General features: G+C 36.2%; 1 protein-coding gene across 1 annotated transcript in view; it reads right to left on the bottom strand.

Annotated features, from left to right (window-relative positions):
• Positions 1-287: 287 nt before the first annotated feature.
• LOC128117430 (solute carrier organic anion transporter family member 6C1-like) overlaps positions 288-19,522 on the bottom strand; it is a 95,234-nt gene continuing 75,999 nt past the window's right edge. Inside the window, exons 11-14 of the mRNA XM_052749321.1 lie at positions 18,069-18,256; positions 7,606-7,670; positions 5,046-5,183; positions 288-424 (exon numbers count right to left, since the gene is read on the bottom strand). Coding sequence (XP_052605281.1) covers positions 288-424; positions 5,046-5,183; positions 7,606-7,670; positions 18,069-18,256 — 528 coding nt within the window. The remainder of the gene's footprint in view (positions 425-5,045; positions 5,184-7,605; positions 7,671-18,068; positions 18,257-19,522) is intronic.

Raw genomic sequence — 19,522 nt, 5'->3', positions numbered from 1 at the left:
TCTACTATAGAGCTACAGTAATAAAAACAGCTTGGTACTGGCATAGAAACCGACATGTGGACCAATGGAATCGAATTGAAGACCCTGACATTAATCCGCACACCTATGAACATATAATTTTTGACAAAGAAGCCAAAAGTGTACAATGGAAAAAAGAAAGCATCTTCAACAAATGGTGCTGGCAAAACTGGATATCAACATGTTATTGTTTTAAAAGTTATCAATATGATATTCCATTGAAAATGGGAAAATGTGCACTCTTACCCAATGAAAAAAACAATTAGAAATTAAACTTTTTCTTCTTCTCCTTCTTTTACTTTCTTTACAGGCTGGACCAGACTCTCAGTGCTTTTCATTACCACACTATCATATTTGCAAAGTGCAATGAGACCAAAAAAGGCTGAGGCTGCTTGGAAAACAAGACCTGAATGAAAAAGAAATTAATAGTCAGAGTGTTCAAATATAACTAATATTATAAACTTATGCCAAATTAAGTATTTAAAATGCTTAAAATTTTTCACGTTCATCAGATAGCTTCCTAACAAAGAGTAATATTAAACAAATTTATGAAGTATGCTAATATACAAATACATAACAGAATTACATTTTCAAAATTTAACTCTCTGCAGGAGGTGCAACTTGCTTAAACCTTTATGTAGATTTGGTGTTAAAATACTAATCACTTTCCACACATAAATACTAATTTATAGAAAATATAATTACTTTTACAGTTTTTATTTTTGTCTCAAACTTCTGAAAATTATATTACATAAAAGCAATTAAACTTCAAAGCTAATAACCTGTTAAATAGAGTCAAAGTGTTGTAACAAAACCATACCAGTTATCTAACAGCCACGTCATAAGGCAAGAAACATGAGTGAGTCTTTTCCATTTATGAAACACTTCATCTGTCGTAAGGGATATCTTCTCAAAGATATAGTTACTTGTGAAATAGATGTAATATTAAAATGAAAATTATATATAGTGAATGACTGCAATGTTCCTTTGGAAGCACAGTTTGAGAAAGGAATGAGAAATTATGAAAAATACATCCAGTATAGCCTCCAAGAAGAATGTAGTGCAAGTAAGAATCTCATCTGACATCAGCACAAACTATCCAGACAATACATTATACTTTCCTATGTTTAATAGCTAAAGAAACAAAAAAAAAAAGGAACACCCAGTGTGGAGGAGAACATCATGGTAGAGGCATGGAGTCGACTTTGAGTACATTTTCCATAGCAGATGGGATCAAGAGGTGCAGAACCACACTTTTATCCCAGAATAATCTGTGACTGAACACTGTAGTCTTACAAAGACTGAAATGGATTGATTATGTTGAACAAAGAGTGCAAAGAAATACCAAGACACATGCTTAATGCTCAGAGGGCAGAAGTTTAAACAATAAAACAGTAAGACTATGCTGTGGGTAGTATTGGCTGTTTTTATTCAGAATCACAGTTGAACAAAAGGAAACACAATGGGAAGACTTGGTGAGTTCATAGCCTGGTCAGGAAAGAGCAAGACCAAATGTTTGGAAGGAGAAAATATAAGTGTGGCCCAGTAAGCACTTGCTAATGAGATTAGTGTGACTAAACGGAAGTGGATCATTGTGCATCAGAACAATGAAAACAGGCCTTCAGAATATTTCAGAAGTCTCTGGAGAGAAGTCTGCTCCTTCTAGGGAAGGATTCTTCAATGGCTAACCTTCAAAACTCAGAATGGGCTTGCTGATTAGCGAAACGTTCCCTCCTTGCTTCCAAGCGAGTACCACTAAGTAGCCTTGGCTCAGACTTAAGTACCAATGCTCATGTTGAAAGCAGATCTTACTAAGTGGTCCTGGTTGTCCAGGGGAGCAGAATGCAAGTGTATTAGGATCCTGACAGTTTCAACAAAATTCTCAAAAGAAAGCCAGGGAGACCAGCTCAAAATCTGGACAAGATTGGAGCCCACAATGAACAGGCCTAATAGGGCAATGCCAAGTTTAGCTTTGGAGGTGAAACTCTGGAGTCGACAACAGACAGCCAGAGTACTTAGCAATTTTAAGCAGCATCAGAGAAAGTTGTAGATAGAGTGCAAAGGCAAACCAAAATTTATGTACTGTGGTGTAGACAAATTTTTAAATGGTCTTATTAAATAAAAACACAGAGCCAAATATAGGTGTGAAAGCCTTAGAGAGATCAGGGAAATAGATAAAGCCATCAGTCAACCTTACCTCACCAACTCTGTAGCTTCAAAAGGAGAGTTACTCCCTGCCTTATCCATGCCTTTATTGCATTGCTGTTCTACCTATCTCGGTCCAGCTACCTCACTTCCTTGTCACTGTCTGTCTTGTCTGTACAGACATCCAGGTCTCTATGGTTGGTACTGGAATGAAAGGCTCTGTTCTCTAGTATACCCTTGAAAACACAGAGACCCTGCCTGATAAGTGATGGGATTAAGGGCATGTGCTGTGTGACTTTGTTTACTTAAAATGGCTGGCCTTTTCCTCTGATCCCCAGGCAAATTTTATTGAAGCACAAATAAAATATCACCACATTTCAGCACAAATAAAATATCACCACACTGGGGGTCCTGCAGGATCTTTAATGTCATAGGCAAAGGCTGCCTGAGGGGGCCACCCTTCACCACAGTGTTCGTGAGAGATCAGTTTGGAATTTTAAGATTCAATATCTGCTGTGACAGGTTTTACTCTTCCTTATAGTCTCAGTATTCTTCTCTATCTCCTGCCATCTCCCTTTGGACTAAATGTGCCGATCCTGTGCCTGTCACACTTCTAATTTGTAGACATGTATTTTAAACGATACCTCCTACCCGAAAGGGCTTTTCATGAGTCACAGAAGAACCTGTGGATCTGAACATGGTGGGGTTGCTGCAAGTTCCTTTGCACTGTGAGAATGGGATTGTTATATTTTACATTAGGAGACTGTCACTGATCTCAGTGGCCAGGGATGCATTACTGCAGATTGGATTTCATGCATTGGAAGCTTGATCCTGTTATACTAAGATCATGGTGATGAGTCTTATAAGAGATAGGGGACAGTGGGAGACTCATAGAGAACACTAGGGGGGTGGTTTTTACAAGCAATTGACCTTGATTTCCTCCCATGGTAGCACTGGAGCTAGGCACTGCATTTTCTAGCTTCCTGTCTCTTAATGTGATAGCTCCCTAACACACAGACTTCAGCTATTACGTCAGGTATCATGTTCTGACACAGCCAAAAAGCCCTCACAGAATTTTAATAGTATTTATAATTTACCCAATTATGGACTATATAAACCTCTATTCTTTATAAAATAACAGGATTCGACTATTTTATGGCAATGGAAAATGGAATAATAATATATATGATTTCTATCTGGTTTATCCATATAGTCAGACTAACAATTTTTTCCTTCTTTTTCAGGACAGAATAGTATCTTTGGCATGTAATGTCATATTGTCCTTATCCATTCATCAATTGTTTAGCTTGCTGCCTATTGTCTATGACATCACTAGACTTACAAGACGGTGACCCACAATTCCTATAGCTTTTCTTCACTATTTCATCTCTTTTGCTTTGTGTTTCCTTGACCTGATAATCTGAAATGACTTGTTTTTTAGCTTACTGGTTTCTTTTTGTGTTTGACTAAGCCTGCCACTGAAGTTATAAATTTTTCCCTTCTTTATGTGTACTCGTTAGCCTCGAATTTCTAATTGGTTCTTATTTGTTTATTGTTTTTTTTATTTCTGCTGAACTCATATTCTTTTTCATATACTATTTTCTGATTGTATTCTTTTGTTCATGTCTCTAGAGTAGTGTTCCTTTATCCCAAGGAAATATATTCCACAATTCTGGAGTGGTTGTGTGAAAGTGTACATAGCACTAAACCTTACACACACAACCATGCACCTACACAGACATAACTTCCTGGTTCAATAGGTTGCTATCAACTAATTTAAACATGTTTCCTACTCATGTCTTTTACCCACAAATACATTTTCAAATGTAAACATTCGTCTTGTGCTGGGCCCATCATTGTTGACCTTTTAGGTAAAATATCTAAATCAGCATGGCTTTCTTTTCCCTTTGTTGTAGTTTCATGGGTAGATACATTCTCAGTGTTGATTGTTAGCAGCTTGATCTGATATTTTCTGATAAAGCACTGATGTTTATTCCTATTTCACTGTAAAGAATCCCTCAGTGATTCTTCTCCACTATCCATGCATCATTTCTCACACTTTAAGGGCAGTTGTCATATAAATTAAAAGGCTACCTGAACACAAGCCTTGGGGTACGACAGCAATTGACATTAAAGCCAAGATGGTGGCTGACTAGTTAGCAGATAGATAAGATACTGGGATAAAGAGATGATTAGCATTTTGGGAGGGACAAAAGAGGAATGCATTTTTCTCATGCTATTGAGACCTAATATCTTTGTCCCACATGCTGTTCACTCTCTCTGCTTTGTATTTATTTGACAGACACGAACTCTGTATGCATGGCAATGACATGTGGAAATACATTTGGAAAAAAAGATACTAAGTAATTTTGTGAGACTTTTAGTAACTGAAAAATTACATAATATATGTCTAGTATTACTATGAAAGGAGAAATTATGAAGTTTAGCCTTCAGAGAGATTTTGATGATTTTTACTCAAAATTATAAGTAAAAAATGATTTTTACTCAAAATTATCTAATATTTAATATTGTAAAATTGAAAAATTCATAAGAGAAATAAATATGGCTGTAAAAATGTATAGCCAAAATTTGTTAACAAATTGAAATTATACCATTATCACCATTTCTTAAACAATAACACAGAACTCTAGTGCGTTTAGCCCAAAACTGCAAGTATTTACATAAATACTGCAGGACAAATTTCTATCTGGTTTATCCATATAGTCAGAATAACAATTTTTTCCTTCTTTTTTCCTATACAATTGTATAAGCCTTTAATTAACAAAATATTTATTCATGAATAGTTATTACCCTGTTATAAAGAATTACAAATTCTAAGAACAATTTTATTTACTTAACTTTATACACTTTACGTCACTTACATAGTCCCATCAATATGTAGGTCATTTTTGACTTATTGTAGATCCAACAACGTCCTTTCCTTCCACATTTATTAAAGTTCCAGTAAATGCAAGACTCTTGTATTGATATGTGAAAAATTAGTGGTCCAGGGATGGATCCTATGAAATAGTCAATGATTATAAGTTCTTCATAAAAACACTATTGGCCAGGATTAGAATAATTTCTTCTTAAAACACACACAAATATACACACACAGACACACACACACATACACTCCCCCAAACACATTATTTAAAATTCTGTAATAGTCTTTTATAGATTGGCTCATTAACCCTGACAATCTATATCCTGAAATCTGCAAGTATACAAATGTCAGTAGTTGCCGGGCGGTGGTGGCACACGCCTTTAATCCCAGCACTCGGGAGGCAGAGCCAGGCGGATCTCTGTGAGTTCGAGGCCAGCCTGGCCTACCAAGTGAGTCCCAGGAAAGGCGCAAAGCTACACAGAGAAACCCTGTCTCGAAAAAACCAAAAAAAAAAAAAAATGTCAGTAGTTTGAAAGTATTTTGGAACTCTGTCTATGTGGTTGTTTACAAGGTATCTTAAAGCAGTTGTTGAATTTACCTGGAATATTTAGGAGAGCATATTTAGAACAAAGGAACTAAACTACATGATGTTGTTGTACCTTTAAAGATACACAGGTATGAGATTTTTAACGACTGAAAATGACTTAATGTTTTCTGATTGTATTCTGATGTTTATATCTCTACAGTATTCTTCCCTTATTCCTGGGGAATATATTACAAGATTCTCTAGTGGATGTGTAAAACTCTACATGGCACCAAAACTGTACACTCACACAAACATGCACACATTCACATTGCTTTCTGGTACAGTGTTCTGCTGTTGATTAAATTAAAACACATTACCTATTCCTGTGTTTTATTTTCATTTAGCTTAGTAACTGGTGAGATTTCATAAATTTTCAATAATTATTCACTTTGGATCCATCCCCTAATTCTCCTCTCTTCCATCTCATCTTCATCCTCACAAAACTTAAGCATCCCCCTCTGTTCTTTTATATCACATGAGTTTTATTATTCCCTTTTATTATACTTTTACTCAGATTGAAAGATCACTGTTGTCCATGTAACTTCTTCACGAAGATTTCATTTTGTCTAAGGCTTCCCCTGGCTCTTCTTTTGGCTGTTCCATTATTTCACTTTCTGTCTGAACCCTTCCATTCCCTATATTCTCAGTTTCTACTTTCATCTCGGCTATGTTCTGCTATCTCTCCTTCACCAATGTATCCCATCAAGCAATGGACCATTTCTAGTTTCCACATGTACTTTAGGTTAACATGCAAATGACTGGAAGCTAGGATCCAAATATGAGAGGGAACATTCAGAATGTGTCTTAGGAACTGGATGACCTCATTCAGTACTATTTCTTTCAGTTATATCCATTTACCTGAAAGTTTCTCAGTGCCACTTTTTCTTTTCATGTGAGTAATATTATAATACATATATATTATATAATACATATATAATGCATATGTATATATATGCATTCTCATTGTTCTTTCATTAGCTGATAACCATCTAAACTGACTTCATTCCAAGCCATTTGGTTATAAAATCAAAAAGTATAAATGTGCAAGTTTCTTTGGAATTACATATAAGTTCCTTTGGTTATATGCCCAGGAGTGGTATATCTGGGTCATGTGATAAATCTATTTCAGAGTGTGAACAGAGTTATGCCACATTAGTAAACACAATACTGCTCCATGAAGACATGTATTATTAAGTGAAAAATCTCAGTGCCAAACACAGTTTCCCTCTTCTTTGGTTATTGGTAAGGAGGACAAATGAAAAAATATAGTCTAATGCCAGTGATTATAGTAGCACCATAACTCAATAAGACCCTATTTCTGAAGACACCACATGCTTTGGAAACAGGACACAGAGAAAACAACTCTGAGCTCCCAGTTGGCTAGCTTTTATATTACTGCAAGGCACTGTGTAGTCTGATGGAAAAGAAAAAAACAGATCTTATCTAGCACCAGACCCTGCTACAGTACCAACCTACCAATCTGGTAGTGCCTATGGTGCAGAAGTGTCAAGACTTTTTATAGAGACAACAAGCCACTCTCTTGATTGAAACTGAGGCTTCTGTGAAGGAGGGAAATCACAGCTAGTGCTGTAAACATGATTAAAAACCATGACTAGAGAAATATTTTAAAGACCTCATTTCCTTTTGGTACTTCACAAACATACAAGAAGTATGAAATTACTGTGAGTATGTGCATGTTGTTCAGAATCTTTCAGAGTCACTTGTATGAAATGATGAAGATACTTGGGGTCCCAATGCATGGCTCCAACTGATGCAATAAAATTGGTGCATAGTTTTTTTAACAGGATGGCTTTTATTTCATATAATTTCTCTCTGTATTTAACTGGATCCTAATTTTTTCAAAGCAATCTCCTACTATTTTACATTATTGTTTACCTTTAGGTTAAAAACATACATAGGTAAATTTATATATAAAAACTGAAAAATTTGGTCCATTGAAAACACATACCACTTATTCTCCAAATTGTATAGGTCACACCCATGCTCAGTGAATTTAAATTGGGAGGTGAATTTCTGAAAGCAAATAACAGTGGTATTACTTATGGGTAACATACGCTAGGTTTATGTTTATATATATATATATATATATATATATATGTATGTATGTGTGTATATATATATATATTTATATATTTATATATATAATTTATATTACAAATCTTCAGCTGGTTGACAAAAGTTCAATTTGACCTGAAAACATGGTGTAAATATTTCTGTTTTGCCATTTCTTCATGTTTCCCAGATCTTCATTTTTCCAAAGAGAAAGACTTTCTTTTTTTAATTAAGAAATTTTTTCATTCACTTAACATACCAACTACAGAAGAAAGACTTTCATAGATCAAACTCCCCTGAGCCTCCTGAAATGACTTAGCTCTCTGCCTCTCAATTTATCTTTCCTCACAATGTTAGGGACAGTATTGGTTAGAATCCATTTCACCTTTGTGACATCCACTCCACATTTTTCTTTTTTTTTTGAGACAGGGTTTTTTTTTTTTTTTGGTTTTTCGAGACAGGGTTTCTCTGTGTAGCTTTGCGCCTTTCCTGGAGCTCGCTCTGTAGACCAGGCTGGCCTCGAACTCACAAAGATCCACCTGCCTCTGCCTCCGGAGTGCTGGGTTTAAAGGCGTGCGCCACCTGCCGGCGGTCCCCGTCAGGCGGCGTGTCTCCCTCAGACTCCTGCCCCGGACGGCCGTTCCGAGGCCGGCCGTGGTTTTGGGGTTCGGGAGCCCCCCCTCGGGTGCCCATGGGGTCCACCCCGCGGCGCCCGGCTTTACCTAGTGCGTCGCTGCTGGGCGCAGGTCCGTGTTATTCCAGTCTTTTCACTCCACATTTTTCTAGTCTGCTGTTTGTTATGTGTAGCTAGAGTTTTCCTGCCTGGCCCACAGTCAGACAAATCTCTCTCACCTGTCAGTCCCACAGCCTCTCAGACCCAAAGAAGTAAACACAGAGACTTATATTGCTTACAAACTGTATGGCCATACAAGGCTTCCTGCTAACTGTTCTTATAGCTTAAATTAATCCATTTTTATAAATCTATACCTTGCCACGTGGCTCGTGGCTTACCGGCATCTTCACATGCTGTTTGTCATGGCTGCGGCTGGCAGCGTCTCTTTCTGTCTTCCTGTTCTTTCTTTTCTCCTCACTGTTAGTCCCGCCTATACTTCCTGCCTAGCCACTGGGTAATCAGTGTTTTATTTGTTGACCAATCAGAGCAATTTGACATACAGACCATCCCACAGCAGTTATGGATTCTGCACTCTAGAATTATATCAGTAATGGTACCTTGAATGAAGAAGAAGGGTGAAGTCAAGTCTGTGTCTTCAGACTCTTTCCTACTCTGGGGACTGAGTGCCACAGAGAGGTGGCTTCCTCACAGGTGCTTCTTTCTCAGTCCCTTGAGTGTGAGGTGGCTGCATGCCACATTGTGCAATGACATTCCTTACTTCCAACCTACATTTAGTTAAAATTTTATTCAACTTTACTTAGATAGTCCTAATTTCTGAGTGTTTGCTCTTTTCTGTGGTACCCTTATTATATTCACTACTCAAAATTTAAATAAATGACAAGGAACTTTACATCATTTTAAATAGGGGGTGCTCATCCACAATGATGCAAGCAATTCTGATTAGTTTAGCAAGTCACAGAAAGAAGCTAAAGAAGGGGTTTGTTGGGAAGAAGAAAAGAACATATTAAATGGTAAAAACAACTAAAATTTATTATATATATTTTAGAATGAAAGTGCTAAATAGTAAACAGGAAGATCTATTCCAATTTTTTTCTCTCTGTTGAGATTGGCTTAGTGACCTAGTAGGTGGTCATTTTTAGAGAGAGTTCCATGAGGTTTAGAGAAAAAAGGATATTCTTTTGTGTTTGGGGGGTATGTTCTGTACATGTCTGTTAAATGTATTTGAATCATAACACCTGTTAGTTCCCTTATTTCTCTCTTAAATTTCTGCCTAGCAAACCTGCCCATTGGTGAGAATGGGGTGTTGAAGTCTCCTACTATTAATTTGTGGGGTTTGATGTGTATTTTAAACTTTAGTAATTTTTTTTTAATGGTGGGGGTTCTTATACTTGGGCCATAGATGCTCAGAGTTGAGACTTAATCCTGATGGATTTCTCTTTTGATAAATATCAAATATCCTTTTCCATCATTTTTGACTAATTTTAGTTTGAAATCTATTTTGTTAAATGTTAGCATAACTACACCAGCTTACTTCTCAGGTCTGTTGGATTAGAAAATCTTTTCCCGGCTGGGCAGTGGTGGCAGACGCCTTTAATCCCAGCACTTGGGAGGCAGAGCCAGGTGGATCTCTGTGAGTTCGAGGCCAGACTGGGCTACCAAGTGAGTTCCAGGAAAGGTGCAAAGCTACACAGAGAAACCTTGTCTCCAAAAAAAAAAAAAAAAAAAAAGAAAAGAAAGAAAAGAAAAGAAAATCTTTTCCCAACCCTTCACTCTGAGATAACGTCTGTCTTTGAAATTGTGGTGCGTTTCTTGTGTTCATCAGAAGAACGGATCCTCTTTTCATATCCATTCTGTTAGCCTGTGTCTTTTTATAGGTGAACCAAGTCCATTGATATTAAGAGATATTAATGACCAGTGATTCTTAATACCTGTTATTTCTTTTTATAGCAGTGGTGGCAGTGTGTGTGTGTGTGTGCGTGTGTGTGTGTGTGTGTGTGTGTGTGTGTGTGTGTGTGTGTGTGTGTGTGTGTTTTCCTTCTTTGAGTTTTGTTGATGTGAGATTATCTATTGCCCATGTTTTCCTGGGTGCGGCTAACTTCTTGGGTTGGAGTTTTCCTTCTCGTACTTTCTGTAGAACTGGATTTGTGGATAGGTATTGTTTAAATCTGGTTTTGTCATGAAATATCTTGTTTTTTCAATTTATGGTGATTGAAAGTTTTCTGGGTATAATAGTCTGGGCTGGTATCCATGAACTCTTAGTGTCTGTAAAACATCTGTCTAGGACTTCTGGCTTTTAGAGACTCTATGGAGAGGTCCAGTGTTATTCTGATATGTCTGCCTTTATATGTCACTTGGCCTTTTTCCTTTGCAGCTCTTAATATTCTTTCTTTATTCTGTATGTTTAGTGCTTTGATTATTATGTGGTAAGGGGACATGTTTGGCCCAGCTTATTTGGTGTTTTGTAAGCTTCTTGTACCTTTATAAGCATTTCCTTCTTTTGGTTTGGAAAGATTTTTTCTATGATTTTGTTAAATATATTTTTTTTTGTACTTTTGAGCTGGGATTCTTCTTCTTTGTCTCTCCCTATTATTCTTAGATTTGGTCTTTTCATGGCATCCCAGGTTTCCTGGATGTTTTGTGTTAGGAATTTTTTGGCTTTAACATTTTCTTTGACCAATGAGTCTACTTTCTCAATTGTATCTCCAATGCCTGAGATTCTCTCTTCCATCTATTACATTCTGTTTGTGATGCTTGCATCTGTAGTTCGTGTTTGCTTACCCAGATTTTCCATTTCCAGAATTCCTTCAGATTGTGTTTTCTTTATTACTTCTATTTCAATTTCCAAGTTTTGAACCATTTCCTTCACCTGTTTGATTTTTGTTTCTTGGCTTTCTTTAAGGGATTTATTGATTTCTTCTAATTTTTTTTTACTCTATTTCTTTGAAGGAATTTTTCATCTTATTTAAGGGCCTCTATCATCTTCATCAAGTTATTTTTGAGCTTATTTTCTTGTGCTTCAGCTGCATTGGAATGTTCAGGACTTTCTGTTGTACGATCACTGGATTCTGGTGGTACCATATTGTCCTTTCTGTCGTTTAATATATTCTTACACTGGTATTACCACATCTGAGTTTGGGATGATTATATGTATTGGTGTGGATTCTTATGTTGTCTTTGTTGGATGAGTGATTTGTTTGTTTTCTGTTTCCTTTATTGTCTTTTGGCCAGAATGACCAAGGTTTCTGATGTTTAGCAAATCTTCTGGTCCTGTAGGGTTGTCTCAGCCAAGGTTCATGGCCATTCAGTTGCCATGATTCAGCATATTCTCCTGTCCTTCTGATTGATGTGGGAATCTACCTGTGCCTATGGAGTCTGTTCTACCAACTGGTGTGGGTTGTGTCTGTGCCTATGTAATCTGCTGGAGTTGCAGGGAGGGATGCCCACAAAGAGAAGTTAATCATAGGGCCCAGCTGCTTTGCTGAGGGTGAGCATGGGCTGTGTCCTGTGCCTAAGAGTATGGAAAGTGGGGCAGTTTAGCTTGGAAGCCAGTCAATCACCTGTTCTTTTTGTGAGTTGTGCCTTTGTCTATGTAGTCTGCTAGAGTTGTGGGTGAGGGCTGGTTACAGGAAGGATAATGAGGTGGGTAGGGTAGGGTGGCAGAGTGGGTCTTAGGGGAACAGAATACAGTGGGTGGTGTTAGTGGTGGTGCAGGCTGTAGCCAGGTCTCTCACCTGCTGGCCAGCTGTTGGGAACTGCCAGCTTTCAGAACTTTAAATACAAATTTGAATGCACACTTTGGAAAGCAGAACAAGAAGAAGCACAAATCTAGGTGCTTATACACATGCCTTCATTTACCAACAGTTCTACTTCTGGTCTTTTCTCTCTTTTCCCACCTTTCTCCATTTGTTAAAGGTGATCACTTTAATTACTTTTTTTTTGTTTCCAATATTGATTCAATATCTCTGAATTATCCCATTCTTTATAGATTGCAAATTATTTTCATTGATATGTATATTAATATTATATTCCTAGCTAACATTTCTTTCTTTTTGTTTTTCTTTCTTTTTTTGCTTTTATTTGTTTTGGGATTGTGTCTCACTATGTAGCCCTGAATGACCTGAAAATCACTATGTAGAACAGGTTGGCTTTGAACTCACAAAGATTTACCTGTCTCTGCCTCACAACTTCTTGGTTTACAGGCCTTGACTACCATGCTCTGAAATTTCATTCCTTTTTATTATAGATACCAATTGTACAAAATAATGGATTATGAGTATATGATGTGCTTACTTTTTATTCTACCCTCTTAGGCCTACCTCAACTTCCTTCTCTGGTTCCTTCATATCCCCTAAGAATTTTCATCTAAGTTCATGACGTGAAAGAAATAGATTTTATACATGAGATGTTACATGCATAGCTTTCTATTCCAAGTCTACCTTATTCACTTAACCTGATGGTCTTCAGTTGCATTAATTTTCCAGCAAATAATACAATTTAATTTTTTTATGATCAAAACATTCTCCATTGTGTATATCATAGTGTTATTTTTGGGTATTGTAAACATTGCTCAGTGAACATGGTATTCAGGTACTGTCACTACTTTGTGTTAATTACTTAAATATGTACCCTACAGTGATATAAATGAATAATATAGTAATTATATTTTCAATCTTCTTGCAGAACTTCAATACTGATTTTCATGGTGCATATATGAAGCTATATTTCCATCAGCTGAAGGGGATTTCTTTCCCTCATCCTCACCAGATATTATTTTTGTTTTACTTAAATGTGGCCATTCTACTGGGTAATACAAAATGTGAATATGTTTCTGATTTGCATTTACCTTATGATTAAAATGCTTGACAATTTTGTTTTTATTGGATAGCTCTACTTTTTATTTAATGGATACTTGTAATTCTTTTTTAAACTGTCTGTGCATTATGTTTCCCCATTTGTCCACTGAATTACTTGTGCTTCATTTTTCGAGTTCTTCTTATGGTCTACATATCAATCTATGGCCAGGCGTATAGCTGGAAACAATTTTCTCCTACTCTGTTGACTGCCTCCTCTTTAATTATTTTCTTGCCTGACAGATGTGTTTTTTTTTTTTTTAAATATGATTAAATACCACTTGCCAAATTCGTCCTGGTTCCTGAACTGTTGGAGGCCTTCTCAGAAAGACATTGCTTATGTTTATATCTTGGGGTGTCTTTAAAAATATTTCAGTTATTTTGTACCTTATAATGTCATTATTGGCTTGCCCTCTCATATAAAGATCTTTGACTCATTTCACATTTACTTTTTTTTGAACCAGTTTCATTCTTCTGCATGTGGACTTCCGGTTTTCCAGCACCATTTGTTGAAGAGGCTGTATTCTACAGAAACATCGGTTTCTGCAACATAAACTTGGGATGCCTTTGTGGAAAGCAGAGGGCTGTTGCTAGGCAGGTTTGTTCTGGGTCCTGTATTCTCTTTCATTACTCTCAATATTGGTTTTTGTGCTAGTACTACAGTGTTTGTGTGACAATGGCTCGGTTACATAGTTTGAGTTATATATGGTTCAAGCATTTGCTTTCGTGTTTATTCCTGTTTTGGCTATTCAGAATCATTTGCATTTACCTGTGAACTTTAGGATTTTCACTTGTCATATGAAGAATGCCAGTAGAACACATTGATAGAGATTGCAAGAATTTTTATTTTGAATTTGGTAGTATTTTCATGTAGCCAATATCGATTCTACTGATCTATAACCATGAATTATCTTCTAATGTCTTCTTTGGTTTCTTTCTTTTCCTATAATTACCATTGTAAAGGCATTTCATCTTGTTTAGGTTTATTCATTGATAGCTCACTAATTTTGAAGCTACTATGAATGATATACATTCCTAGGTGTTTATCTCTTTCATTAACAATCTGTTCAAACTCACTGGTTTTGTGTATTTTTGTATATTACTGCTTTTTTATTCAGACGGAACACTGAGGGTCATTTGCTTATTTATTATTTTGTCACTAAAATTTTCTACATCTAATGGATGATCATGATTTTTATCCTTGATTCTGTTTTTATATTATGTTTATGAATTCCCATATACAAAACCTTTCTTGTATCTTATGAATGAAACTGGCCTGAAATGCTCTATTATATTTTTAAATTGGGAAATCTCATTGCTTACCAATGATCTATCTAGATTCTTTAATATATTCCTAATCTTTATTTTTTATTTTTTATTTTTTGGTTTTTCGAGACAGAGTTTCTCTGTGTAGCTTTGCACCTTTCCTGGAATTCGCTTTGGAGACCAGGCTGGCCTCGAACTCACAGAGATCCGCCTGCCTCTGCCTCCCGAGTGCTGGGATTAAAGGCATGCGCCACCACCGCCCGGCTTATTCCTAATCTTTGTAAGTCGTATATACCTTGAAATTTATTAATATCATCTGTATTTCCCTCATGTTTTGAATATTCAGTGTCCCCTAATGATCCTCTGCATTTTGGTGTATGTTTTGCAATATTTCCTTTTTGTCACTTCCTTAGGCATTTTACCCATCTCAAATGCTGTTATTCTGAATGAGAGCTCATCAATCTTGTCCAGGCAGCTTTTTATTTGTTTGTTTGTTTTTACATCACAACCAAAATTTCCCCTCCTTCTCTTCTGCCCAGTTCTTCCCCCTACCTTACCTTCCTTCCCCACCCCGTCCACTCCACCCCCACTATTTTCTCGTCAGAAAAGAGCAGGCCTCCCCTGGATATCAGCCAACCACAGAGTATCAAGCTGCAGTAAGACTAGGCATCTCCTCTTCTATTAAGGCTGGATAAGGCAATCTGGTTGCACAGCTATGTTCATAGCAGGTTTATTCATAGTAGTCCGTGTGTTTCTAAGCCATTTCTGTTTTATTCTGTCCCTCTCTCATTCGTTTCAGCTCAGAACTATTTCTTTGTATCTTTTTTTTTTTACTATACTTCTCTCTTTCCTTCCATCCTCCCTCCTTCCATTGCTCTTTCTCTTTTTCTCTCCTTGCTGTTTGATTTTTTTTGTTTTAGGCTATCCTCTAACTCTCTTTATGGCTGACCTTGAACTTCTGACCTGCCTGTATCCACCTTGCATATGCTGGTAGTAGAGGCACATAACAACACTCATGGTTTATGTGGTGCTGAGAATCAAGCCCTAGGCTTTGTGAATACTCAGTAAGTACTCTCCAAATAGCACTGTATCCTCACCCTCCATTTCTTTCTACTTGTTTTGTATTAGTTTTGTTTTGTTTTCCTAGGACCTTAAAATGTATCATTAATTCATTTATTGAGATTGTTTGATATTTTAATGCATGTGCTCTTAATTGTAAACCTCCTTTCCTGAACTGGCTTTTGCTATATCTAAAATCTTCTTAGAAGTTGGTTGGACCATTTTCAAGCTTCAAAACCAAAATATTCTCTTCCCTATTGATGTAGAAAACTACAGTTAGTTCCCATGTATGATGATAAAACTTCTCCAACTGTCCTACTTTCAGTGAACTCCCGTAGCCTTCCACAAGCTTCTGAGATTTCGTGAAATGTCATGCTTTCAAGGCATTCATTTGCTGAACATTTAATTTTCTTTCACATTCAGAAATTTGTTACATCATGGACATCCTGGACATTTTCTGTTTTCTGACATCATTTTCAAGAGCCTCTGCCTTGTCTAATGCATTCAGCTCTGCTTCCAAAACATTTACCAAGGTGAAGTCCTCACATTCTTAACAGAGCTATATGCAGAAAATACATGACATCTGTGAATTCTTAGTTTTCTTCACAAATTCATTTTTTTTGCTTTTGTACAAGGTATTACTGAATAACCAAGGATGTTTGCAAACTTGTGATGCTCCAGCTTCAGTACCCAGAGGGCTGAGGTCAGCACAGTCATGCCACATTTGCAGTTCCTTACAAACATCATTATGAGTGTATTAGCTGAAATTCCAGTATTGCTTCAATTTTGTATATGCTATTTCATTTGTCTGCTTTGTTTATCTCATAATTTATAGAAGTGCATGTGTGTGAGAGTGTGCTATGTTTTATTTTTTTGGTGACAATAACAATGAGAAGATTTAAAATCATATTTCAGGAATATTATAATCATGTCTTTCTGAAGAGGACACTTGGCTAGGATATTTCACATCAACTTTAAAGAAGTCATATTCATTATTTACTAATCAATTTTTTTTTTTTGTGTGTGTGTGTGTGTGTGTGTGTGTGCGTGTGTATGAGAGTGGGGGACAGAGGGGACGTTGCAGAAGTCAGAGGAAAACTTTCAAGAAGTGATCATTTATTTCTGCCATGTGAGTTCAGAGGATTGAGTACAGGTCCTCAGACATGGTAGAAAGTGTCTTTAATCACTGAGGCATTTCTTCCATTCAAATAAGTGTTCTTTTGCATTTTTCCCTCTAATTTTATCTTTTAGTTACTAGAATTATCATTCTGTTAGTTGCACAAATAGGAAGTGTGAACATAATCCTATGTTTCTGCATATCCTATCCAAGTTATAACTCTCACCCTTTTAACAAAGCTAAGTACTTCCTAAATATGCTCTATCATATTATCTCTAAATATCACTATTATACTCTCCCTTTCTTTTCTCCAGATTCCTCTTTTAACTCCATTTTCTTTACTCTCTTCAAACTACCCTATCAAGATGCCCATCTGATTGTAATCCCAGTAATGGAATGGCAGAAGCAAAAGGATCACATGTTTGAGGCAAGCTTGGGTTATATAGGAAGATCTTGTCCACCAAAACCAAAACCAAATGCTTGAACTACAACAACATAAAACAAAACAAAATTAATCTTGCTTGTCTGTTGTAGAGAATTTCATTGTAGATATAATGCATTTTGACCAAACCCACTCCTCTTTTCCCTCCCCTATATTTCCTTCTTATTCTCCATCATGCTTTTTTTCCCTTCAGAACCACATACTTGTTGTGATATGCCACACATTTCTGTCTCTATTTTCACTTCGCAGCTAATTGAGATCATGCCAGAAACAAGCTATTGTTTCTCTCATTTTATTGGTCAAATTTTACAGGATAGTTAGGATGCAAATATACTTGTTAACCTCTTGAAAAACATTGTTTAGAATAGTGCTCTTTTACTCTGTTCCTAGAATAAAAATGAATGTTAGGTAGACTTAAAATTTTCTGGAAGGACACATGAATGACAAAAGTTGGTTCAATTTAGAATAATAAATTGAAATTGCAAAGTTACTGCATTCTTTTGTGGATGACACTGTTTTCTCATAGCTGTTTTTAATATAGAACTAGAGTTTAATATCCCTACCAATGAATCAACTTTACACTCATATCTATGTTACAATTAAAAATCTTCCTGTTTATGGATGATTTCTGTATGTTATACAAGATAAATGTAATCTAAGTTTTCTATTAAGTTTATTTTGTTATTAGTGATTAAATATCAACATTTTCTACAAAATTAGAAAATATTATGTAAAAATTCCAAAATTGTGTATGCTTATTTTTAAATTAAAGTGAAACCAAAGTAACCGCTACACATGTCACGCAAATAATGAGCAAGTAAAAGGAAAAAAATTATACTTACACAGGAATTTTATCAATATAAGTATTTTCTCTTTATATTTACAGGTATAAAACACAAGAAATCATTTGCTGTAATAATCTGAACTATTTCTAAATGTATCCTTCTTATGTATGTATTAGTAATAATAATTATGAAAATTATATACTTACTGGAGGATAGTCAAGGTGACAGGTATGCTAGACAAATTAGAAAAAATTATTGAACAAAAGAAAAAAGCAAAAAACAAAGGTAACGTGTGACACTTCATGTTGCATTTTCCAGAAATGGCGTCAACAAAGTCACCCTCGGTGTCTGCAGTTGTCAATCCTTCTTTGATGCAAGAACAATTGTAGTATGTCTACGAATATTGAACACAAAAAAAACAGTATTTCATAAACAGACAGGAGACAATAAGTTCATTATTATAAACATAAAAATTAAATCAATATCCAAAGGGAGATTTCACAGTGTTTTCATTGATTTTGTGTTAAAACATTTTTAATTTGAGATATTAAAATATAATCATGTCATTTTCTTCTTCCTCTCCTTGTTCCAAATCCTTCCATGTGTCCCCATTTCAAATTCATAGCCTCTTTTCCTTAATGCAATTTGCTCAGCCTGTATAAGATTATTTGTATGTATATTTTGGGGGTTGACCATTGGGTCCTGGATAACCAGCTGGTGGGCATTTCCCTGGAGAAGACTATTTCTTCTGCTCTCAGCATTCCATAGACAAGGGTCTCGCTATGTAGCCCTGGCTGGCCTGGAGCTCACAGAGATCTAGTTGCCTCTGCTTCAAGAGTAATGAAGTTAAAAGCATTTGTAACCACATCTAGCTTAGACTGCCTAGCTTTAATGAATGTACTCATGTTAGACTTGCCATACCTTATTTAGAAATGCAATATTAGTTGAAAAATCTGAAGTATTTGACCTGTCAATGAATTACTACATGTGTAGGTATTTGTGGGTGTATAATTGTTGTAAATGAGGAAGAGTTCTACCAATTTAAGAAATAATAGTCATATTATGCTAGTTTTATCATTGGATAGGTTTATAAACTAAGAGCAAATAAAAGCATATAATGAATAAAATTAAATTTTAGCTCAGATTTGAAATATGGACAATAGCCCCAACTATGAAAGATTGCACAACCATGTTAATACTTTGTTTTGTGTATAATCATGACAGAGTTGATTTTTGTTAAGCACGGCAGGTATATTGTTTCTGAGATAAAATGTTTTCAAGAACACGCAGAACAGCAACTGTAATACCAACACTAGGTAGGCAGAAGCAGAGAGAGAGAGAGAGAGAGAGAGAGAGAGAGAGAGAGAGAGAGAGGAGACATAGTGTTTGGAGAATGTCTTAGTTAGGGTTTTATTACTGTGGAGAGACACGATGACTATTAGTCCATTATCATCATGAGGAGACATGGCAGCATGCAGGCAGACATGGTGCTAAAGAAGGAGCTAAGAGTTCTACATCTTGATCCTCAGGCAATGGAAAGTGAATTGAGTCCCACACAAGGGCAGCTTGATTATATGAGACATCAAAGCTCACCCCCACAGTGACATAGTTCCTCCAACAAGGTCATACTTACTCCAGCAAGGCCACAATTCCTAATACT

Source organism: Peromyscus californicus, unplaced genomic scaffold, assembly GCF_007827085.1.
Source record: "Peromyscus californicus insignis strain IS unplaced genomic scaffold, ASM782708v3 Scaffold_21__1_contigs__length_65335640, whole genome shotgun sequence".
In the NCBI taxonomy this organism is placed as follows: domain Eukaryota; kingdom Metazoa; phylum Chordata; class Mammalia; order Rodentia; family Cricetidae; genus Peromyscus; species Peromyscus californicus.
Note: the sequence above shows the minus strand (reverse complement) of the source record. Positions and strands in the feature narration are given on the sequence as shown.